The sequence below is a fragment of the Triticum aestivum genome, chromosome 3D (assembly GCF_018294505.1).
Source record: "Triticum aestivum cultivar Chinese Spring chromosome 3D, IWGSC CS RefSeq v2.1, whole genome shotgun sequence".
NCBI classification, from domain to species: domain Eukaryota; kingdom Viridiplantae; phylum Streptophyta; class Magnoliopsida; order Poales; family Poaceae; genus Triticum; species Triticum aestivum.
In genome coordinates, this window is record NC_057802.1 from 291966756 (window position 1) to 291986257 (window position 19502).

Here is a 19502-nt window from a genome sequence, read left to right on the forward strand (position 1 = left end):
ATACAATTCTAGCATGAATAATAAACATTTATCATGATATAAGAAAATATAAAAATAACAACTTTATTATTGCCTCTAGGCCATATTTCCTTCAGAACCACTGCGCTGCCTTGAATCTAAGGCCACCGGAGATGAGACGGATCGACGGCGGCACCGGTGGGAGGCAAAGAAACCCTAGACTTTTTTCTTAGGGAAGGAGGCGTTCACTATTGCGTTTATAATGTTCATGCATTGTCATACAAATATGAATATGAATGTTAAATTGCGAGTGTGTCCTTCTAATCCCGAACTCAAATGCTCCCGCACTGAACAATAAAAATAAAAAAGTAGAAGAATTTTAAAAATCTATTTTTTTGCAAGAAACATTGCTTAGTTTTCTGTATGACTGCAAATTTTCGTAATGAAATCACATTTTTGGAGGCCTGGCCAAAATAACAAAATCAGCGCCCCAAAATAATATTAAAGAAATCTTTTTGGAGCCTCAAATTTGTTTCTTCGCGCAGGGCATTAGGTATGCTTTTTCTTCACAGACATCTGCAAATATGTAGAACATTCAACAATGTCTGTTGCAAATACAAAATCAGTCTTTCTTATGATTTTATTACTGCCCATGAGGTTGATTTGAGCTCGGGAGCAGTAAATACTCCCCAAATCCTCTCTTTTGGTTCTCGTCCCCTTCCCCTCTCCTTCCCCCGCAAGCTTCCCCATCGTACCCCCGACCCCTCCTCCATCTCCCCCTCCGGCCGCCGCAATGCCGGTCTACCGCATCCGCGGCGTGGACGTCGACTTCCCCTACGATGCCTACGATTGCCAGATCACCTACATGGACCGCGTCCTCCAGTCACTGCAACAGGTGACCAACCAATCCCAAAAACCCCAGCACCAAACCCTACCCCGCGCCACCCATTCCTCCATTTCTTCTTGCTCGTTTTCACTTCATCTCCGTATCGATGTACAGGGTAATAACGCGCTGCTCGAGAGCCCGACGGGGACGGGGAAGACGCTCTGCCTGCTCTGCTCCGCGCTCGCTTGGCGGCGCACCTTCGGGGAGTTTCTGCGGGGCGGTGGCGGAGGTGGGGGCGGGGGAGGCAGCCAGCCATCAGGGAGCCAGCAGTCTGGGGCTTCCGCGACCCAGTCATCGTCGTACCCCGTGATTATCTATGCCTCCCGGACGCATAGCCAGCTTCGGCAGGTGATCAAGGAGCTCAAGGCCACCAGCTACAGGTCGATACCATAGTTTCTGAGCAATTACCCTCTGTCCGTGATTGCACTCTGTTCTTATTGGAGGACTGATTGTGTGGAAATGTATGCTGTTTAGTAATTTATCATGAATGTCCTGTCGTCGAGGTCTGGAGCTGCAGTTAGTTTCGGCTAAATTTCATAGCCCCTTCACTGTTAGTGGTTGATTTTTGGTGCATAACGTTTCACAGGCCGAAAATGGCAGTGCTGGGCTCCCGTGAGCAGATGTGCATCCATGAAGAAGTGAGCAAACTCCGGGGAAAAGCACAGAACAATGGTTGCCACTACCTCTGCAAGAAGCGCTTGTGCCGTCATAACAACATTGTCACTGGTAAGTGCAACTACATCTTTTCTTGGTACACAGGTCCTTAAAATTGGCTCTACACAAAAATAAGCGGCAGTGATGGAACCTTGCAACCCTGCTTCCAAGTTTTTAAATTTATACTAGGTGTGTTGCTGTAACTGCTACAACCTATAGGCTGATGTATGTAACTGCCCTTTAATACAGATGCTATGTTCTTTTTGTTATGTTGGTTAGATATTTGTATGCAATCTCCCTTTCTTCTCCTTGCTACCTTAATTTGTTATGGCCCATTAAAAAAATGAATGTTGTTTGTTAATTAACCATATGATTACACACGATGGCATTTCTTGTAGATTACATGAAAAACAACACCGAGCTTGGGAGTGAGCCTTTTGACATTGAAGACTTGGTTAATATTGGGAGAACCAAGGGACCGTAAGTTTTATATTTCATTCTTCCTAACTTGCATACTATACACTATACAGACACTGAACCAGACATGCATATGCATTCTTCCAAATAACATTTGTTGTTTTTTACTGTAGTTGCCCATATTACATTTCCCGGGAGCTTTCCAAGTCGGTTGATATTTTATTTGCTCCTTATAACTATCTCATTGATCCGGGAAATCGGCGTTCCTTAACTGGCATATCATGGAACAATGCAGTACTTATATTTGATGAAGCACACAATCTGGTAAGGAAATATGCACATAATTGTTTAAGTATATATGGATTGCTCAACCTTCTCCATAAGTTTGGACTTTTGGTTCTACTGGTTGGTGTATGAAACTTAATATGGTATCAAACCCAAGAGGTCTTGGGTTCAAGTCTTGGCTTTTGCATTTTTCATTTAAATGCTCGCCCTCCTTCGGTCCAAGTTTAGGCCTTATCAAGCCACACATGGGAGGGGGTGTTATATGTGGATTGCCCAACCTTCTCCGTAAGTTCGGACTTTTGGTTGTACTGGTTGGTGCACGAAACTTAATATGTTATTTAACTTAATAACTGAACTCTCTTGATGCACTTTAGCCTTGAATTTTGAAGAACCCAGTTGCAAAAACATATATTCCTGATGTCCATTTTGAGACAATATTCTTGCAATATCCTCGTGGTTTGTTTTGAATTTGCAATCACTTTTTTATTCAGGAGAGTATATGTGCAGATGCTGCCTCTTTTGACTTGCTTACCAGCAACCTCACTTCTTGCATCACGGAAGCTCAAGAATGCATCCAATTGTGTTCATTCAAGAGGTCCATTGAAAATTCTGCTGAAAAACAATTTGACCCAGAAAACTATGCTATCCTCAAAGGTTACTGAAAGTTCTCACATCATTTACCTTTCAGTTTGATGATTGTGAAAGTGAGTTTTCCTCATGTTAATAGTGGAACTCTTTTTCCAGCTCTTTTAATGGCACTTGAAAAAAAAATCGGTGAGCTTGTAATTGATTCCAAGGAGCTGGGTTACACAAAGCCTGGGAGTTACATATACGAGTTCCTCTCTGAACTGAATATTACGTCTGAAACATCCAAAAAGCTTATTGAGACTATCGATAGTGCTTCTCTACTGCTCGAGGAAGGTAATTGTCTGTTGTATGATTCCTTTTTCCATTTGAATCCATTTCATTTTCTTTGTGGTTAGTTAACACCAAACCTGCCAATCTTTCCAGAGTCTTGTTTTGTTATTTCAGTTGACCACATTGAAATTTCTGTAGATTTTCATGGTTTATGCAGTAGCTGAGCTCCGTTGTTTTATTCTACATATTCAGGAAATTCTGGTGAAACTAAAGCTGGTGTTAAGGCAAAATCTACTGTGTCTAGATTGGAAACAATTAGAGATATGCTTGACATAATATTTAAGGGTGGTGGTCAAAACCATGCGAAGTATTATAGTGTAAGTTTCTCTGCCTTGTGTAACTGTTACTTCTCTCATCTGTTACTATTGGGTGATGAATCATACACATCCATGTATGTATGATGATGATATATGTATGACTTCTAGTATGGCTTCACTCGTAGTCTTGTCATCCGTTCTCTTTCCATGCTTTGCAGTATACGCTTGCGTACTTTATTGGCAATTGTGTGCTCTTACAACCAGACTCAAATATTTTGTTTCCAGTTTCATGTGAATGAATCATCTCGACAGACATCTGGTGACTCATTGCAAGTTTTCGGTAAGTACAAAGCATACCTATTATTCTATACTGCACGTGTTCATTTTTATCTGATTTTATTTGGTTCCATGACTCATAACCATATCTGGTACTGAATACGTTCACCTGAAATGTTTTTTTGCTCTCACTTATCTGTTCCTTTTTTTTGAAGGACTTATCTGTTCCTTTCTTATATCATATCTGTAACATAAGCATAATTATAATCCCTTTATCTAAATAATGGTGGTGGGAGCCGCAAAATCCGCCATCAAGATTTGTACTAAAGCACGGAGCATTTAGTCTTTCTCTGTCACTTGATTAATTCTAAGTTACTCCCTCCGTTCCAAAATAGATGACCCAACTTTGTATTAACTTTGTACTAAAGTTAGTATAAAGTTGAGTCATCTATTTTGGAACGGAGGGAGTACATGCATAACTTCCATTGACTCCAGGCAGTTTCATAATTCCTTGTAACCATAGAATTATAGAAAAGCACATTTAAGTCATTAATATGTTGACGTCAGTTAGTCTCCTTCAATGATCAACTGGTTGTATTGTCTGCCATGAACATTTTCATGTATTTGCAGGTAAGGCTTCAAGGACTCTTAGTTGGTGGTGTTTTAACCCAGGGCTGGCTATGGAGGAATTTCTGAAGTTGGGTGTACGCTCCATTATTTTAACTTCTGGAACTTTATCTCCCTTAGACTCGCTTGCCATGGAATTAAACCTGTAAGTAAAACTCTAGTTTAATTCTCCTTTACTTGTTTATCGACTTGAACCTTTGCCTGTATGTTTATTTCTCTATTTGATGTCGATGCAATATGTTTCCATGCATGCAGTGAGTTCCCTGTCAGGCTAGAGAATCCTCATGTCATTTCTCAAGATCAAATCTGGGTTGGAGTTGTGCCTGTGGGGCCATCAGGACACCCACTTAATTCTTCTTATCGGACACGTGAGACTGTAAAATACAAACAAGAATTGGGCACTGTTATAGGTAGGCAGTTCAAAGTTTGAACAGTATGCAGCTGCTTGTATTTTGAATTAGCTGCTGTATGCATTTGATGTTTGTGCTTGTTTTGCAGTTAATTTTGCCCGTATTGTGCCAGATGGTCTCCTTGTTTTCTTTCCTTCATATTCTATGATGGACAAGTGTATCGACTACTGGAAAAATAGGGTCTGTGTAATTGCCATGAGTTAATCCCAACCGTCTGTGTTATTTGTCCTTGAGCATTTTGAATCCCTTGCAGAACCATGAACATTCAGTGGATGATAGCACAATATGGCAGAGAATGTGCAAGCATAAGCAGCCAGTTATAGAGCCTAGGCAGTCTTCAAACTTCCCAAATGCAATTGAGGTTTTGAGATCATTTATTAGTTCCCACTTGAACTTTGAACTTTTCATAAGCTCAGATAACTCTATACCATGTGATTTGCAGGATTATGCGGCCAAATTACGCGATCCCTCTACTTCTGGGGCAATTTTTTTCGCAGTTTGTCGCGGCAAAGTTTGTTCTTGTTCATTCTTGCAGCTTCTGTTTTGTATTGTAGCTTCTGATGAAATATTGATTTTAGTTTTCTTTTGCTAAAAGTTTAACGTTTCTTTCTGTTAAATCATTCTTTCCCAAGTCTAATTGTGCTACTTGATCTATTGTAAATTTACAATTCTTAATTTCAATAATTTTCTATGTGTCAGAAGACAACGAATGTTTCAGTTTTCAGCGACTATAAAGAAAGAATGCTGTAGTGCTAATAGAAGCTGTATTATTGTTGGATGACTGTCTTATGAACAATGTAATGTCATACTAAAAGTCTAAAACAGAATGGTTAATAGGGAATGCTCATTTGTGGCACGATGAGTATGAGTAAACAGACAAGCTGTTTGACTGCGGTGCTACAGTTAACTAAAGCGTTATTCAAAGGATGGATTTATTGTTATGTTAGGGGTGCACATTTCAAATTGTAGCTGTTTAGTTGACATTAAAAGATTGCACATCATTATTTATGCATTTTATACTTTCACAGGTTAGTGAGGGTCTTGATTTTGCTGACCGTGCTGGGAGAGCTGTAATAGTTACTGGAATGCCCTTCTCCACCCCGACTGATCCTAAGGTCTTCCTTGTCTTGTTTCCCGTCCTCATCATTTTTTCTGTGGATTCCCATCCTTATCATAGTATAGTAAGAGGGGATTACTAGTGAAACTCTAATTGGTTGGAAAAAGCATGACAAGCTATTAACCACATTATTTTACTGGAAGGGTATGATGCCTACTTTTTCCATCTTACAACCAGTGAAGTTTTTTTTCTTTTTCCACTGGCAATTGTCTTCCAGAAGAGTTACCTATGTTACCTTCAACATTGGGTTTGGTGCATGCGTTCAGAATATAATCCCTCCGTTCCATATTTGTTGTCGCTGATTTAGTACAAAGTTGTACTAAATCAGCGACAACAAATATGGAACGGAGGGAGTACTTCATTTTCCTTTTTGTAAAACTTGAATTGGTGCTGTAGCTAGGCTGGAAATATTTTCTGATCTTTCTTTTTCTGAGAAAATATCTTACGTTCCGGAGTTTTTGAATCTGCATAAGCTTTTGACACCTTGTACAGAAATAAAAGAATTGTTTGTCAGCTACTCGTCTCCTACCCTACAAATACAGTCATGATGTGAGAACCTCCATTTTTCTGTTCGGGGAGACATATAGCTCTCAAGTTTCAGAAATATATAATGTTTGTGTTACCCAAAAAAAGTAGTTTCATTGCCCTTTATTGCTTTAGTAAATCTTGATGTTTTCCCTTTGTGGTTGTTTCAGGTTCGGCTCAAGCGTGAGTATTTGGATAAGCAGGCTAAACCATCTAACAAAAACCCAAAGGTTAATATTTTCTATACTAAATTTTGAATTTTCTATGGTTGATTCTCTTAATATTATTTTATATGTAATATTAAATGGAGGAATGTTTCTCCCCTATTTTTTCGTCCATCACCGAAGTTGCGGAGTTGCTAAAATTTACCCCTTATGCCACCAGTAATCTCTATCTCTACCTAATACTAGTTGACTGCCCATGCATTGCCAGAGAATAATAAACTCGGATATAGAGACATGGATCAAACATCATTGTAATTCACAACGTTTGCATCGCTACCGACAATGGAGGTCTTGTCTCCGTGCTCCCCTGCCAGTGCTGACCATGTTGATGTGAAGCTCATGTTTATTTTGCCCTCTTTAATCCTCTCCTTCGTGTCCTGTCTAGCCCCACCCGCCATGGCTGTCGTGTTTCTCAGTCACCTCAAGCACCACGCCATCCCAAATCATTCGTCCTTCCGCTTGTTTTTTGAGAAGAGTTGTTGTGTTGCGCTTGCTGTGAGCATTTAACTCACACCATCCCAAACTTGGTTTATGGAAGTAGACGAGCGTTGGTTGATTTGTTAAGTGCATAAGACTTCATGGGGATGCACAAAGAAGAAATTGCTGAAGTCACCTAGTGTACAAATCGAAACATCTTCTCACCACGCAGGCCTCAGAGTTGAAAGGAAATTTATGAAGATTTTTCTGACAAAGAAAAAAAATCTTATATAATTGGTCCCTTTGAAGCATTGAATCACCGTGACTTAATTGGAAATATTATTCTGTTCTGTTACATTTTACTAAGTTCATCGACTGGCAGACATATATGAAAGTAAGTAGAGATAGAGGTAAATTGCGTGAGTACTCAAACTTAAATGTATTCAGTTAGCACGTGTACATCGTAATGAAAGAGCTTAAGATGAACAAGCTAATCAAACAATCCAAAGTATTGATATGCTGATAGCTAACACTTGTCCTTGAAATGAATGTATCTAGCACTAACATTGGTGCTAGATACATCCATTTGAGGGACAAGCTTTTTCGGACGGAGGGAATACCATACAACACAGAATGCGCACACATAGTGTCACCCGAGAATGTCACATGTGTAAGTAACGTACATCTCGATACAACCACACACAAAATCAGATCACAAAACTCCAAACAAAATTCGCCCAACATCACTGAAAAAACTACACAAAATTACACTCAGTAGCGTCACCTTGCTCCTCATGCCCCCCCCCCCCCCCCCCCGTGAAAGTGCCCTCCTATCCTGCATTCCCCAAGAAGTATAAAGAATATCAACGACACGTTAGGATGGGATTATCTCAAAATTTTCACCTAAGCGAATGACACAATGACCTGGAGTTCACCTTCGACGGCATTGGCCAACTGGAGGATGGCGCCCGCCGACTTCTTCCACTGATCCGGAAAACATGGGAGGACGTATGTGTTGCATGTATTTTTCTTACCATGCTACAGGGATACGTGTGATTGGGAAAGGTGGATATGTTGGCAAAGTCAGAAGTGTACCTCAAGATTATAGATATTCAAAATGATCTAAAAAAGTAATTTTGTCACTGTCAAAGTAATGATAAAATGCGTTGTCACCTTAGAAGTTAGTGGAACCAAGGTCCGCGTCGATGTAATCAAAATGCCCTCCCTTAGCCCCCCACCCCCCGCGCGCGCAAAGGTATAAGCAGATCGGTACACATTGAAATCAAAACTTTTATGCTGCACAAACACCAGAAACCATATAACGTCCTGAAAATTATATACAGACCAATTATGTTTCAATTTTTTACCCTCCCGCGCGCGCGCGGGGGGGGGGGGGGGGGGGGGGGAGTACTGTTAGTCTGGCTGATGCGCAAGATGATGTGAAGCCTGAAATCTGGATTCGATTTGCATTGCCGATGAAGTCCATCCTTGATCATGAATCTCTACAAGCTCTAGGGTAGGACCCTTTTTTTCGAATCAGGCAAGGGTCAACGAACTTGAATCCTTGACAAATACCCCCATGGTAGCATGGCTGGTTCAAGAAGGTACCTGAAACTACTCGCTCTCGGGGTAAAATGACTAGCGTCCAACACTACCCTCTACAGGTTTTAGGCAGTTCACATCCATGAGAATATATATCCAAGGGCTTGCACAAGTTCATTTTCAGCATTTCCTATGTCTAGTCCTCGACAGGTGGAGTCTGACGGGCTTCCAGCAATATTTTCTTTGATATGGAACCTTTCAAATAAATTTGTGGTAGAAGTTATCACTCTTCCTAATCTTATACATGATCAATAGTCTAAGTGCCATTTAGGCCGTCTTGCTTTAAGAAATAAACCTCCGCCGAAAAGTTCCTTAGTCATATTGTTGTTCCTTTAATCAATTAGATGTGTTTATATCGGGAACTTGAAACAAATGTACTTTATGCATGCAATGTAATTCCATCCCTGTGAAGCTGGTAGTTGGGGACTTAGTTCTTAATGTTATCAACGCGTATGCCCCGCAAGTAGGCCACAGTGAGAACACCAAGAGGGAGTTTTGGGAATGCGTGGAAGACAAGGTTATGAGCGTACCTACTGGCGACAACCTCTTAACAAGAGGAGACCTGAATGGCCACGTGGGTACATCTAACACATGTTTCGTGGGGGTGCATGGTGGTTTGGCTAAGGCATCAGGAATTAAGGAGAAGATGTCTTAAGCTTAGCTTTAGCCTACGTCATGATCATAGCTAAACCCTCTTTAAAAAGAGACATGCGTGCTTTCCGAGATTGTAAGGTGATACCTGGAGAGAGTGTTGTCCCTCAGTATAAGAAGGACCTTCATATGGTGTGATGGCGACATTGGACTTCCCGATTAAAATAGGACTGCACCAAGGGTCAGCTTTGAGCCCTTATCTTTTTGCTTTGGTGATGGATGAGGTCACAAGGGATATACAAGGAGATATCCCATGGTGCATGCTCTTTGCGGATGATGTGGTGCTAGTCAACGATAGTCGGACGGGGGTTAATAGGAAGTTAGAGCTATGGAGGAAACTTTGGAATTGAAAGGTTTTAGGCATGAGGTGTGGTTTCAATACTACTAGGCACGAGGAGGTTAGCCTTGATGGGCAGGTGGTATCTCAGAAGGACACCTTTAAATATTTGGGGTCAATGCTGCAGAAGGATGGTGATATTGATGAAGACGTGAGCCATCGAATCAAAGCCGGATGGATGAAGTGGCACAAAGCTTCTGGAGTGCCACAAAAGCTAAAAGGCAGGTTCTATGGCATGGCGATTCGACCCGTAATGTTGTATGGCGTTGAGTGTTGGCCGACTAAAAGGCGTCATGTTCAACAATTAGGTGTAGCGGAGATGCGATTTTCAGATGGATGTGTGGCCACACTAGAAAGGATCGGGTCCGGAATGATGATATACGTGAGAGTTGGGGTAGCACCGATTGAAGAGAAACTTGTCCAGCATCGTCTGAGATGGTTTGGGCATATACAACGCAGGCCTCCAGAAGCTCGAATGCATAGCGGACGGTTAAAGCGTCTCCAGAAGCTCGAATGCATAGCGGACGGTTAAAGTGTCTCAGAAGCTCGAATGCATAGCGGACGGTAAAGCGTGCTGATAATGTCAGGAGATGTCGGGGGTAGACCAAACTTGACATGGGAGGAGTCCGCAAAGAGAGATATGAAGGACTGGAATATCACCAAAGAACTAGCCATGGACAGGGGTGTGCGGAAGTTAGCTATCCACGTGCCAGAACCATGAGCTCTAGTCTACCCTAACTTGTTTGGTACTAAAGGCTTAGTTGTTGTTGTTGTTGTAATGTAATTCCATCCCTCTGCTTACATACTTGGAATTTAAAATGAATTTTAAACATCTTGTAGGCTTTGACAGGAGAGGAGTGGTATGTACAACAAGCAGCAAGGGCTGTCAATCAGGCTGTTGGACGCGTCATCAGACATCGCCATGACTATGGAGCAATTATTTACTGTGACGAAAGGTCTAAATCCAGTTAAATGTTCCTTGCAAGGAGTATATGCATAGTTTTCTGCTAAACCTCCCAATGGGATAACACCACAATAAAGTGTTTTCAGTGTTCCGCGTTTACTTTGTGCGTTTCCTCTGTTTACATGTCTGCTGTTTTAGCATTCCAGATGACATTTCTGTAAGTATATACGTTTTTGATGAGGAAACAGTAGGGGAAACCTCTACAGCAACCCTAGCCCTTACATTGTTAAAGAGCTTAACCAGTCAATGAGAAATGTGCCAAATGTCCCTTTTGAAGGAGACAATCCACCTAGCATAAGAAGACACTTTCAATAATCCTTGAAAAGGATCACCTTGAAATATCAAGATATCCTGTTTGGTTCTGTTATCTAAGGTCAACTTAACATATAGAATTTCAAGGATCACATGGTTACACTATGTCCAATGGCTTTTTATCTTGAATCTCATGTGGTTAGAAAGCTTTTTAATGAATTTTTAAGAGCTATCCTTTTGAATTAAGTGAGATTCTTGACACTGCACATGATTTGCAGGTTTGTGTGGCCAAATTACCAATCCCAGATGTCCTACTGGCTCAAACCTTATATAAAGGTATGCTTGTTGATTTTGTCCTGCTTCTTTGAGATATCTCTACTAATATTTTCCTTGTGTATAAAGGTATGCTTATTGATTTTATCCTGCTTCTTTGAGATATCTCTACTAATATTTTCCCTGCAGTGCTACTCTAAGTATGGGGAAGTAGTTCAAACATTGACAAGATTTTTCCGGGATAAAGTTTGTGTAGACCCAAAAGAGATGGACTCTAATGGTAAGGACCCTGTTTTGAATCTTGAGATGATACTCTTTGTTTGCTTTTGTCATTCTTTTAATGCCAGTTGACGTCCGCTGAAATATTTAATTGATTGTTATTTCAACTTTTGCCTGGTTTGCTTCTTGATGGTTTGATCTTTGAAGCTTGCTAAACATGGGCTTAAATGGTGACTAAACCGGCTGTTGAATGCTGATTATAGGTTGGTCCATGTTGTACAGCACAACAATGGAAATGAACAACATGACATTTCTTGCTGTTCTGGTTTATATGCTATGAATTGCTGTGTTTAATTACTATTATATTGAATTTGGGCTGTGCATGTTTGACTTTTGAAAAAACTTAATACACCTTATATTTTGGAACGGAGAGAGTATTGTATTTGGGCTGATCTGCAACATTGTTTATGCTAATTTCTTACTTTATTGATATTTTTTAGTTACCATTTAAGAATTGCAAAAATGCTGTTGCATGCAGATAGCGTTACACCGCCTGCAGACAAATGTCTGCCGCAGGAGATTCTATCTGACTCGGTATGTCTATATACTTTGCATTCACTTCGATAATCAGTATTCCGTTTAGTTCTTCCGGTTTATAGATGATATTCTATCTCTTGCTAGCCTGCCACAGCAGTAAATGAGCACCAGGGAACTACAGTATCATTGAATGCAACCACCAGAAAAAACAACTATATGAAGTTTACCCAGATCACTCCTGCCAATCGCACTACCCTTCCTATGAAACATGGCTGTTCCACTTCTTCACAGCTCACATCCTCAAGGGGCCAATTTTCTCAGGATTCTCAGGTTGTTGATTTGATCGATAATGCGACCATGCATGGACAATTGAAGGAACATACCTTAAAGTCTATGAGGCTTAAGAAGGCTAAAATAGCAGATGTCTCTTCACAATTGAAACATAATGTTGAGTCGAGAGCTTTGACTGGAAACCGAGGTCAACAATCTACACCTCCATCAAAAAGAAGTACCATTGAACAAGCATGTGAAAAGAATGAGGCTATTCAAGAAAGATGTGGAGGCCAGGAATCTACTACTGGACCGGCCTTCTTGAAGCTGGTATGCTGCTTGTGCTTGCTCTCTGTAATTTGATTTTGTCTTGTGCTTTGCGGAGTAACTGCTATCTTGTTAATGTGTTTATTTTTGCAGTCATGTATAATAATCCTTAACTTTGGATATTTCTATTAGGCTCGAGAAAAGCTCAGTACTGCAGAGTATGGAGAGTTTGTTGAATTTATGAAGGCCTTAAAATTGAAAACCATGCACATCAAAGACTCACTAGAAGCAATAGCGAAACTGTTTTCTTCTCCAGGGCGACTCACACTTCTTGAAGGGTAAAACTACATGTGCTGTAATCTTCATTATTTATTGTGCTCAGGACTTAACAGAGAATTAACTACTCCCTCCGTCCCAAATTAAGTGACTCAACTTTGTACTAACTTTAGTACAAACTTAATATAAAGTTGAGTCACTTATTTTGGGACAGAGGGAGTATCAAACCTTTGATATATCTTGTTTTCATCTGCTTACAGGTTCAGGGTCTTCGTTTCTAAGAATCATCTTCCATTATATGAGCAGCTTGTTCGAAAATATACCATGGCTAATACATAATGACATCATCTGTTGCACATATTTAAAGGCATGTTTCGCTCCACTTTTATTGTGATGGTATTTATTAAATGATAGTTGCAGTGTACCTTACCCTGACTATTTGCCAACATAATACTTTATTATTCGTGATACTACCTCTGTTGCCAATAGATCTCGCCTTGGAATGTGCAGTCAAACTTTTAAAACACTGACCACTAATACAAACTAAACCTTGCCAACATAATACTACCTCCGTCCTAAAATATAAGACTTTTTGCACGTCTTATATTTTGGGACGGAGGTAGTACTTTATTATTTGTGATACTACCTATGTTGTTAATAGATCTTGCCATGGAATGTGCAGTCAAAATTTTAAAACTCTGACCAATAATACACACTAAGCTATTTGGATTTGTATGAAAATTGTGCTGGTAGATGTTAAATTGTTGCAGCATGCCATTTCACTAAGGTATGCATAAATGCACAATCATTTTTGATGTATTCTTTTCTTGGCCTGTGCGCATGGCAGACTGAAAATAGATATCTTGAAACAGACGCAGTACTTAGGTTGCATGTCACTTTGGGCATGCGTGGTTGCATGCCACACCTAAATTACTCCCTCCAAAATGTAAGGCATGCTTGACTGTTCGCGGTCTTCGATGCACTACTTTGACCACTGATATACACCAAAGTATATGGATTAGGCGGATACGAATGGTATCGTTGTGTTTATCTTGCAAAATACCATGTCTTGATACTAACTTTGTAGACATACTATAAGAGATTTGGACGCGGCGTTCTCGGGTGCATCTGCACCAGAGGTGAACAGTAAATTCATTTAAAATGGTGGAAAAAATAAATGAATTTTTTTGTGATGCTAGATGCTCATGTGCATGAAGTCCGTGCCAAATTTCGTGGAGTTTGAACATTTCAGTAGCTCTCAGCAAAAAGGACAAATTTAGGGCTGTAAGAAAGGTCACTGTTCATACTGTTTTGACCGATTTTAATCTTTTTTGCCATGAGCTCCTCGGATGTCCGAACTAGTTGAAATTTGGCAGGAACATCACGCGTTGGAACATCTTTCACTTACTTTTTTTTTTCAGAAGTTTTTGAATTTTTTAGTTTTTTTTTTGAATTTACTGTTCACCGGGTGCAGATGAGCCCGGGCACCGAATTGAATATCCGGTAATCAAAGCCATACATTGAAGACTGAAAAGCCAAAAGCACCATTCGTTTTGGGGATGGAGTAGCTTTTTAGTGTTCTTACAATTGGGATTATGGCAATTAGTTAATGAGAGCTTGTTGTTTAATATTTCAAGGAAGAAAGAAGAGAATAATATATCTTTACTCCTTATTAAAATCTTTTCTTTTTGAAGTGCTCTTATTAAATTTAGCATGAGAATCAGGTATGATGTTTAGAATATTTGTATTTACTACACAATATTTGATATGCTTTTCTGTTTCCTAGTATTCTCGAATATCCATGACCTAAATGGTCCATTTCATTGATTATCTATATTAGCTGATAAGACTATTCGAGTTTCTGACCATGTTGTGCATCTGCAGATGAAATGTGGAAAAACCTCAAGCAGCAAGCCCAAAGAATTCCACTGAATTCATGCAATTAACTGATGGATCTGTTGAAGAAGTGTAAGTTCTTGAAGCTATCTGATGTAATAGTTGCTGAAGCGAAGCTTTCTTTAAATTTATCAAAAAGAGAGTTGTCAATTGATCTATATCATTGCTTGGCTAAAAAACAACTAATCTACATCTGAATCTGCAGGGTTCATCCCAATCAGTGCATTGCACATGTTGTGGAGTATGTGTAGGGATCTTCAACTGTAAATTAAACAATGTAATTATCCTGTATTATGTTTCTGGAAATAGGTTTAATAACGCATTCTCGGCACTTTGGTTCTGGTACATTTAGTTTAATGAGCATTCCCAGGTTTTCAGCAATGGGCTTAGCTTATGGTTGTTGTGTTGAACTTATGTTGTACTCCCTCCGTTCCTAAATATAAGTCTTTCTAGAGATTTCACTAAGAAACTACATACGGATGTATATAAACATATTTTAGAATGTAGATTCACTCATTTTGCTCCGTATGTAGCCCTTATTGGAATCTCTTAAAAGACTTATATTTTGAAACGGAGGGAGTACGTAGTTTGCTACACTGAAAGTGGAAGTTAATGACTTTTTTGTATGAACTAATAACCTACCTAAATCCAGAAAATAAATAACAAAACCATGGGCGTGTTTGGCAACCGACAGAATGTGTAGCGAGATTTTTCTTCTTCTATACAATCCATATTGGATTGGGTTCCACTATCAATCTATCATCAGATAATTGAACAAATATAAAGCGTCTTGATGCAAAACGAGAAACAACCAAAAACGGAAAGACCTACAGGTTCCAGCCAAAGAAGAGGTGATTAATATCCTCATTCTCTGGGCAGAATCGCCACAAAGGGTCATCTGCCCAGTTTCTTTTCAGCATATTGTCCTTGATAGCTATAGCATTATGCCAAATTAGCCACAACCAGGTTTTTATTTTTAACGGAGTCTCAGCTTTCCACGAATGCTTGAAAGATCTGTCCTGACCCATGTCATACAAATGGTTGTAGACAGATTTAACATTGAATTTCTTCTTAGGGCATCTCCAATGTGCAGGCGCTTGCGTAGATGCTTAAGGAATAAACATAAAAGAGCGTCCGGGTAAAAGCGCCTCGGCATCCAACGCTGGCGAGCTGTGAGACGCTTGTTCTCTCTCATCAAATTAGCTTATCCGTGAACTGAAGCGCTCGGTGCCAAGACTGGCGTCGCGGGCTAGTAGGCGCCAGGAATTTCTCTCCGCGCTAGCAAAACGGCCGGGATTTTTAGCCTTAGCGCCCGTCATTAGCGCCCCATTGTATATGCCCTTAATATTCCACGTCCGTCTAGAAATATCCTTGCCCACATCCCTTATAGCTACAGGAAGAAGAATTCTCCTTAGCCTGTTCAGCTGGATCATTTGATCAGCAATTAGCCATTTCCTACAACTGAGAATCCAAACTAGATTGCCAAACTAGATTCCAAAGTCTCCTCGACCCATCCGGACAGGAGCTAGAGGCTTCATTACCAAATTGGTCCTCATGTGTACTCATGGCTAGACAGTAAGCACTACAAATAGTAAACATGCATGTGCTCTCTGGCTGCCAGGCAATAAAATCCCCCCGTTGCCTTGGTGACGCCCTGATTTTCAAAATTTCCTTAACATCCATTGGCCAAAAAAATTGTGATAAAAGTTTAGAATTCCATACACCATGTTCATCTAAGAAGTCTGAAACATAGTTGAGCCTGCAGTTGCCCTATGGTGTAATTGGTCTGAAGGACGGGCCTGTAGGGATCCAAGGGTCCCGCCACGTTCTAACAGACTGCCCATTACCAACTCGCCAAATCACACCCTTCTTGAGCAACTCAAGTCCATATTCAATCCCCTTCCAGACAGCCGACGAATTCCCAGAAAACAATGTATCTAACAAATTACCCTCTAGGTACTTCGCACGCAATAAACGTGCACATAAGCTTTGTGGGGTGTCCAGCAGTCTCCATGCTTGTTTTGCTAGAAGAGCCTGGTTAAAAGCACACATATCACTGAAACCCATACCCCCTTTAGACTTTGGTAATACCATTTTATTCCAACTCAGCCATGCCATCTTCCTTTTGCCCTTCTCAACTCCCCGCCAGGATTGCCGCATCATATGAGTAAGATCATCACAGACCGATACGGGCAAATGAAAACACTCATAACATATGTGGGAATTACTTGGGCAACTGCTTTTACGAGAATTTCCTTATTACCAGAAGACATATACTGCTCACTTCAATCAACAAGACTTTTACTGAGGCTGGCCTGCACTGTTTCAAACATACCCTTATTCATTCTTCCATCGGGAACCGGCAGACCCAAATACTTTGGGTCGAACACCTGTTGAGAGATATCCAAAACTCCTTCCACTTCATCCACCACCGCACTAGGATATTTGTCGGAAAAAAGAATGGAACACTTTGAGGGGTTTATGAGTTGCCCTGTTGAAGACGAATAAGTGCTCAACAAATCTTTAACCAACATTGCCTGTTGTGGTGATGCTTCAAAAAATTAAAGAGAGTCGTCTGCGAATAACAGATGTGTGATAGTAGGGGCCCTGCGACAAATAGTCACTTCCCTTAGGCCCTCCTCTGCCACATACTTATGCACCAAAACAGACAAGGCGTCAACAACAAATAAGAATAGAAAGGGCGACAAAGGGTCACCTTGACGAAGCCCCCTCGCGGGTATGAAAGAATCCAATAACTTCCCATTAAATTTAACCGAGTATTTCACTAATTTCATACAAGCCATGACAAGATAAATCCACTCTGGTGCAAAACCCCATTTGATTAGGGCGCCTTCCAGAAAGTCCCAATCCACACGGTCATAGGCCTTCGACAGATCCAGCTTATATGCACATAGTGGTGAGCTTCTCTATGTGTGGATACGATGAATGCATTCAAATGCAATTATAGAATTATCTGAAATAAGTCTCCCTGGAACGAAAGCACTTTGATTTTCAGAAATTAACTCTGTCAGGTGAGGCCTGAGATGATTTACTAGACACTTCGAGACAATCTTGTAAACCACATTACAAAGGCTAATTGGTCTGAAATCTTTCATCTCTTTTGGGTACTACACTTTGGGTATTAAGACAATTGCAGTAACATTCACTCCCTCTGGCACAGACCTAGTTTCAAAAAAATCTTAAAACCGCCGCTATAATTTCCACCTTAAGCACCGTCCAATTTCTCTGATAAAACCTGGCGGGGAGACCATCCACCCCCGGTGCTTTTAGAGGCCCAATCAGAAATAATGCATCTGACACTTCTTTTTTAGTAAATGGTGCACATAATGAAATGTTCATATCAGCGGTTACCTTAGAAGTGATACAATCCAACATCACGGTTGGAGAAATAGTGGGGTCTTTAGTATAAACCTCCTGAAAGTAAGAAGACGCCATCCTCTCCATGCATGTGGGAGCTGAACACCATGTCCCATCTTGTTTTCTTAGTCTCTGAATAAAATTCCTCCTCGCCCGCCATACAGATCTACGGTGGAGGTATTTTATCCATGATCTTTGAAGCCAAAGCATCTCCTCGCGGTAAAGGAGTTCATCCAATTGATTCATTTTATCTTGAATCTTCGCCCGATCAGCATTAAGTAATTGAAGTGATTCAAGCTCAACTCTTAATTTCTCTATATCACGAAGTACATTGCCAAAATTCTTGGAGATCCACTCCTTCAAATCCAGCAACACGCTCTTGAGCGATTTAGCCACCGAACCAAGGTCTCCCCTTGGGCGTACTCTCGCCAAGGCGTCAACAACGATAGATGGGAGGGTCGGGTCACTCTCCCACATGATCTCATACCTCGAGGAACGACGGTTGCGCACACGGCTGTAGGATCGAAAGTATGTCTAGAGGGGGGGGGGTGATTAGACTACTTGACCAAATAAAAATCTATCATTTTCCCAATTTTAGTTGTGGGCAGATTTGAGAAATTATGACAAGTCAAGCAATCAACCTACACATGCAATTCTAAGAGTATAGCAGCGGAAAGTAAAACATTGCATATGAAGGTAAAGGGAAGGGTTTGGAGAAGGCAAATGTAATGGAGACACGGAGATTTTTGGCGTGGTTCCAATAGGTGGTGCTATCGTACGTCCATGTTGATGGAGACTTCAACCGACAAAGGGTAACGGTTGCGCGAGTCCACGGAGGGCTCCACCCACGAAGGACCCACGAAGAAGCAACCTTGTCTATCCCATGATGGCCATCGCCCACGAAGGACTTGCTCACTCGGGTAGGTCTTCATGAAGTAGGCGATCTCCTTGGCCTTACAAACTTCTTGGTTCAACTCCACATCATGTCAGAGGATCCCAAGCGACACCTAACCAATCTAGGGGACACCACTCTCCAAAAGGTAATAGATGGTGTGTTGATCTCGGTGGGGTTTTGGCAGTGGCTATGTCAAATGAGCTCGGTGGCTCCAGATGGGAAATATCGGTGGGACTGAGTTGGGAATTAGGTTTTGGACATATTTGGATAGAGAAAGTGGCTGAGGGTTTTGGAGCAATATCACTAAGCACTTTGAGAAAGTATACCAAAGCAACACCTCATCCCCTTTTAATAGTATTGGCTTTCCTATGGACTCAATGTGACCTTGGATCACTTAAATAAAAAATATAGAATCTTGAGCTTTTGCCAATCCTTGTCCTTATCATTTTGAGGGGTCCACATCTCTATGTCATGTCATTCCAATCATTGAACATCCTGAAATATTTATCTTGAATGGATATTAGTTCAATGAGATATATGTTGTTATGAATTACCAAAACCACCCGGGGATTAGTTGCACTTTCAATCTCCCCCTTTTTGGTAATTTATGACAACATATAGATCAAAGCTTTGACAAATGGTTAAACGAATTAAATACATCGTCGCTTTGAGAAGTATGTGATAAGGAAGAGCTCCCCCTAAATGTGTGCATTA

General features: G+C 40.7%; 1 protein-coding gene across 1 annotated transcript; it reads left to right on the forward strand.

Annotated features, from left to right (window-relative positions):
* Window positions 1–634: 634 nt before the first annotated feature.
* LOC123078488 (regulator of telomere elongation helicase 1 homolog) lies at window positions 635–14925 on the forward strand. Its single transcript, XM_044501019.1, has 25 exons — window positions 635–853; window positions 959–1224; window positions 1431–1570; window positions 1897–1978; window positions 2089–2239; window positions 2692–2854; window positions 2945–3121; window positions 3311–3435; window positions 3661–3715; window positions 4282–4423; window positions 4534–4688; window positions 4777–4868; window positions 4942–5049; window positions 5131–5199; window positions 5717–5803; window positions 6501–6560; window positions 10402–10517; window positions 11056–11113; window positions 11240–11330; window positions 11808–11863; window positions 11951–12406; window positions 12536–12681; window positions 12880–12986; window positions 14504–14587; window positions 14721–14925. Exons 1-23 carry the CDS (start codon window positions 752–754, stop codon window positions 12956–12958), a joined length of 2976 nt encoding a protein of 991 aa, XP_044356954.1. The 5' UTR covers window positions 635–751; the 3' UTR covers window positions 12959–12986; window positions 14504–14587; window positions 14721–14925.
* Window positions 14926–19502: the final 4577 nt, after the last annotated feature.

Coding starts and splice junctions, on each gene's coding strand:
- LOC123078488 (XM_044501019.1), top strand. CDS start 752: ATGCCGGTCTACCGCATCCGCGGCGTGGACGTCGACTTCCCCTACGAT. Junction 5,200..5,716: donor TCGCAGTTTGTCGCGGCAAA/GTTTGTTCTTGT, acceptor ATACTTTCACAG/GTTAGTGAGGGTCTTGATTT. Junction 11,114..11,239: donor GGCTCAAACCTTATATAAAG/GTATGCTTGTTG, acceptor TTTTCCCTGCAG/TGCTACTCTAAGTATGGGGA.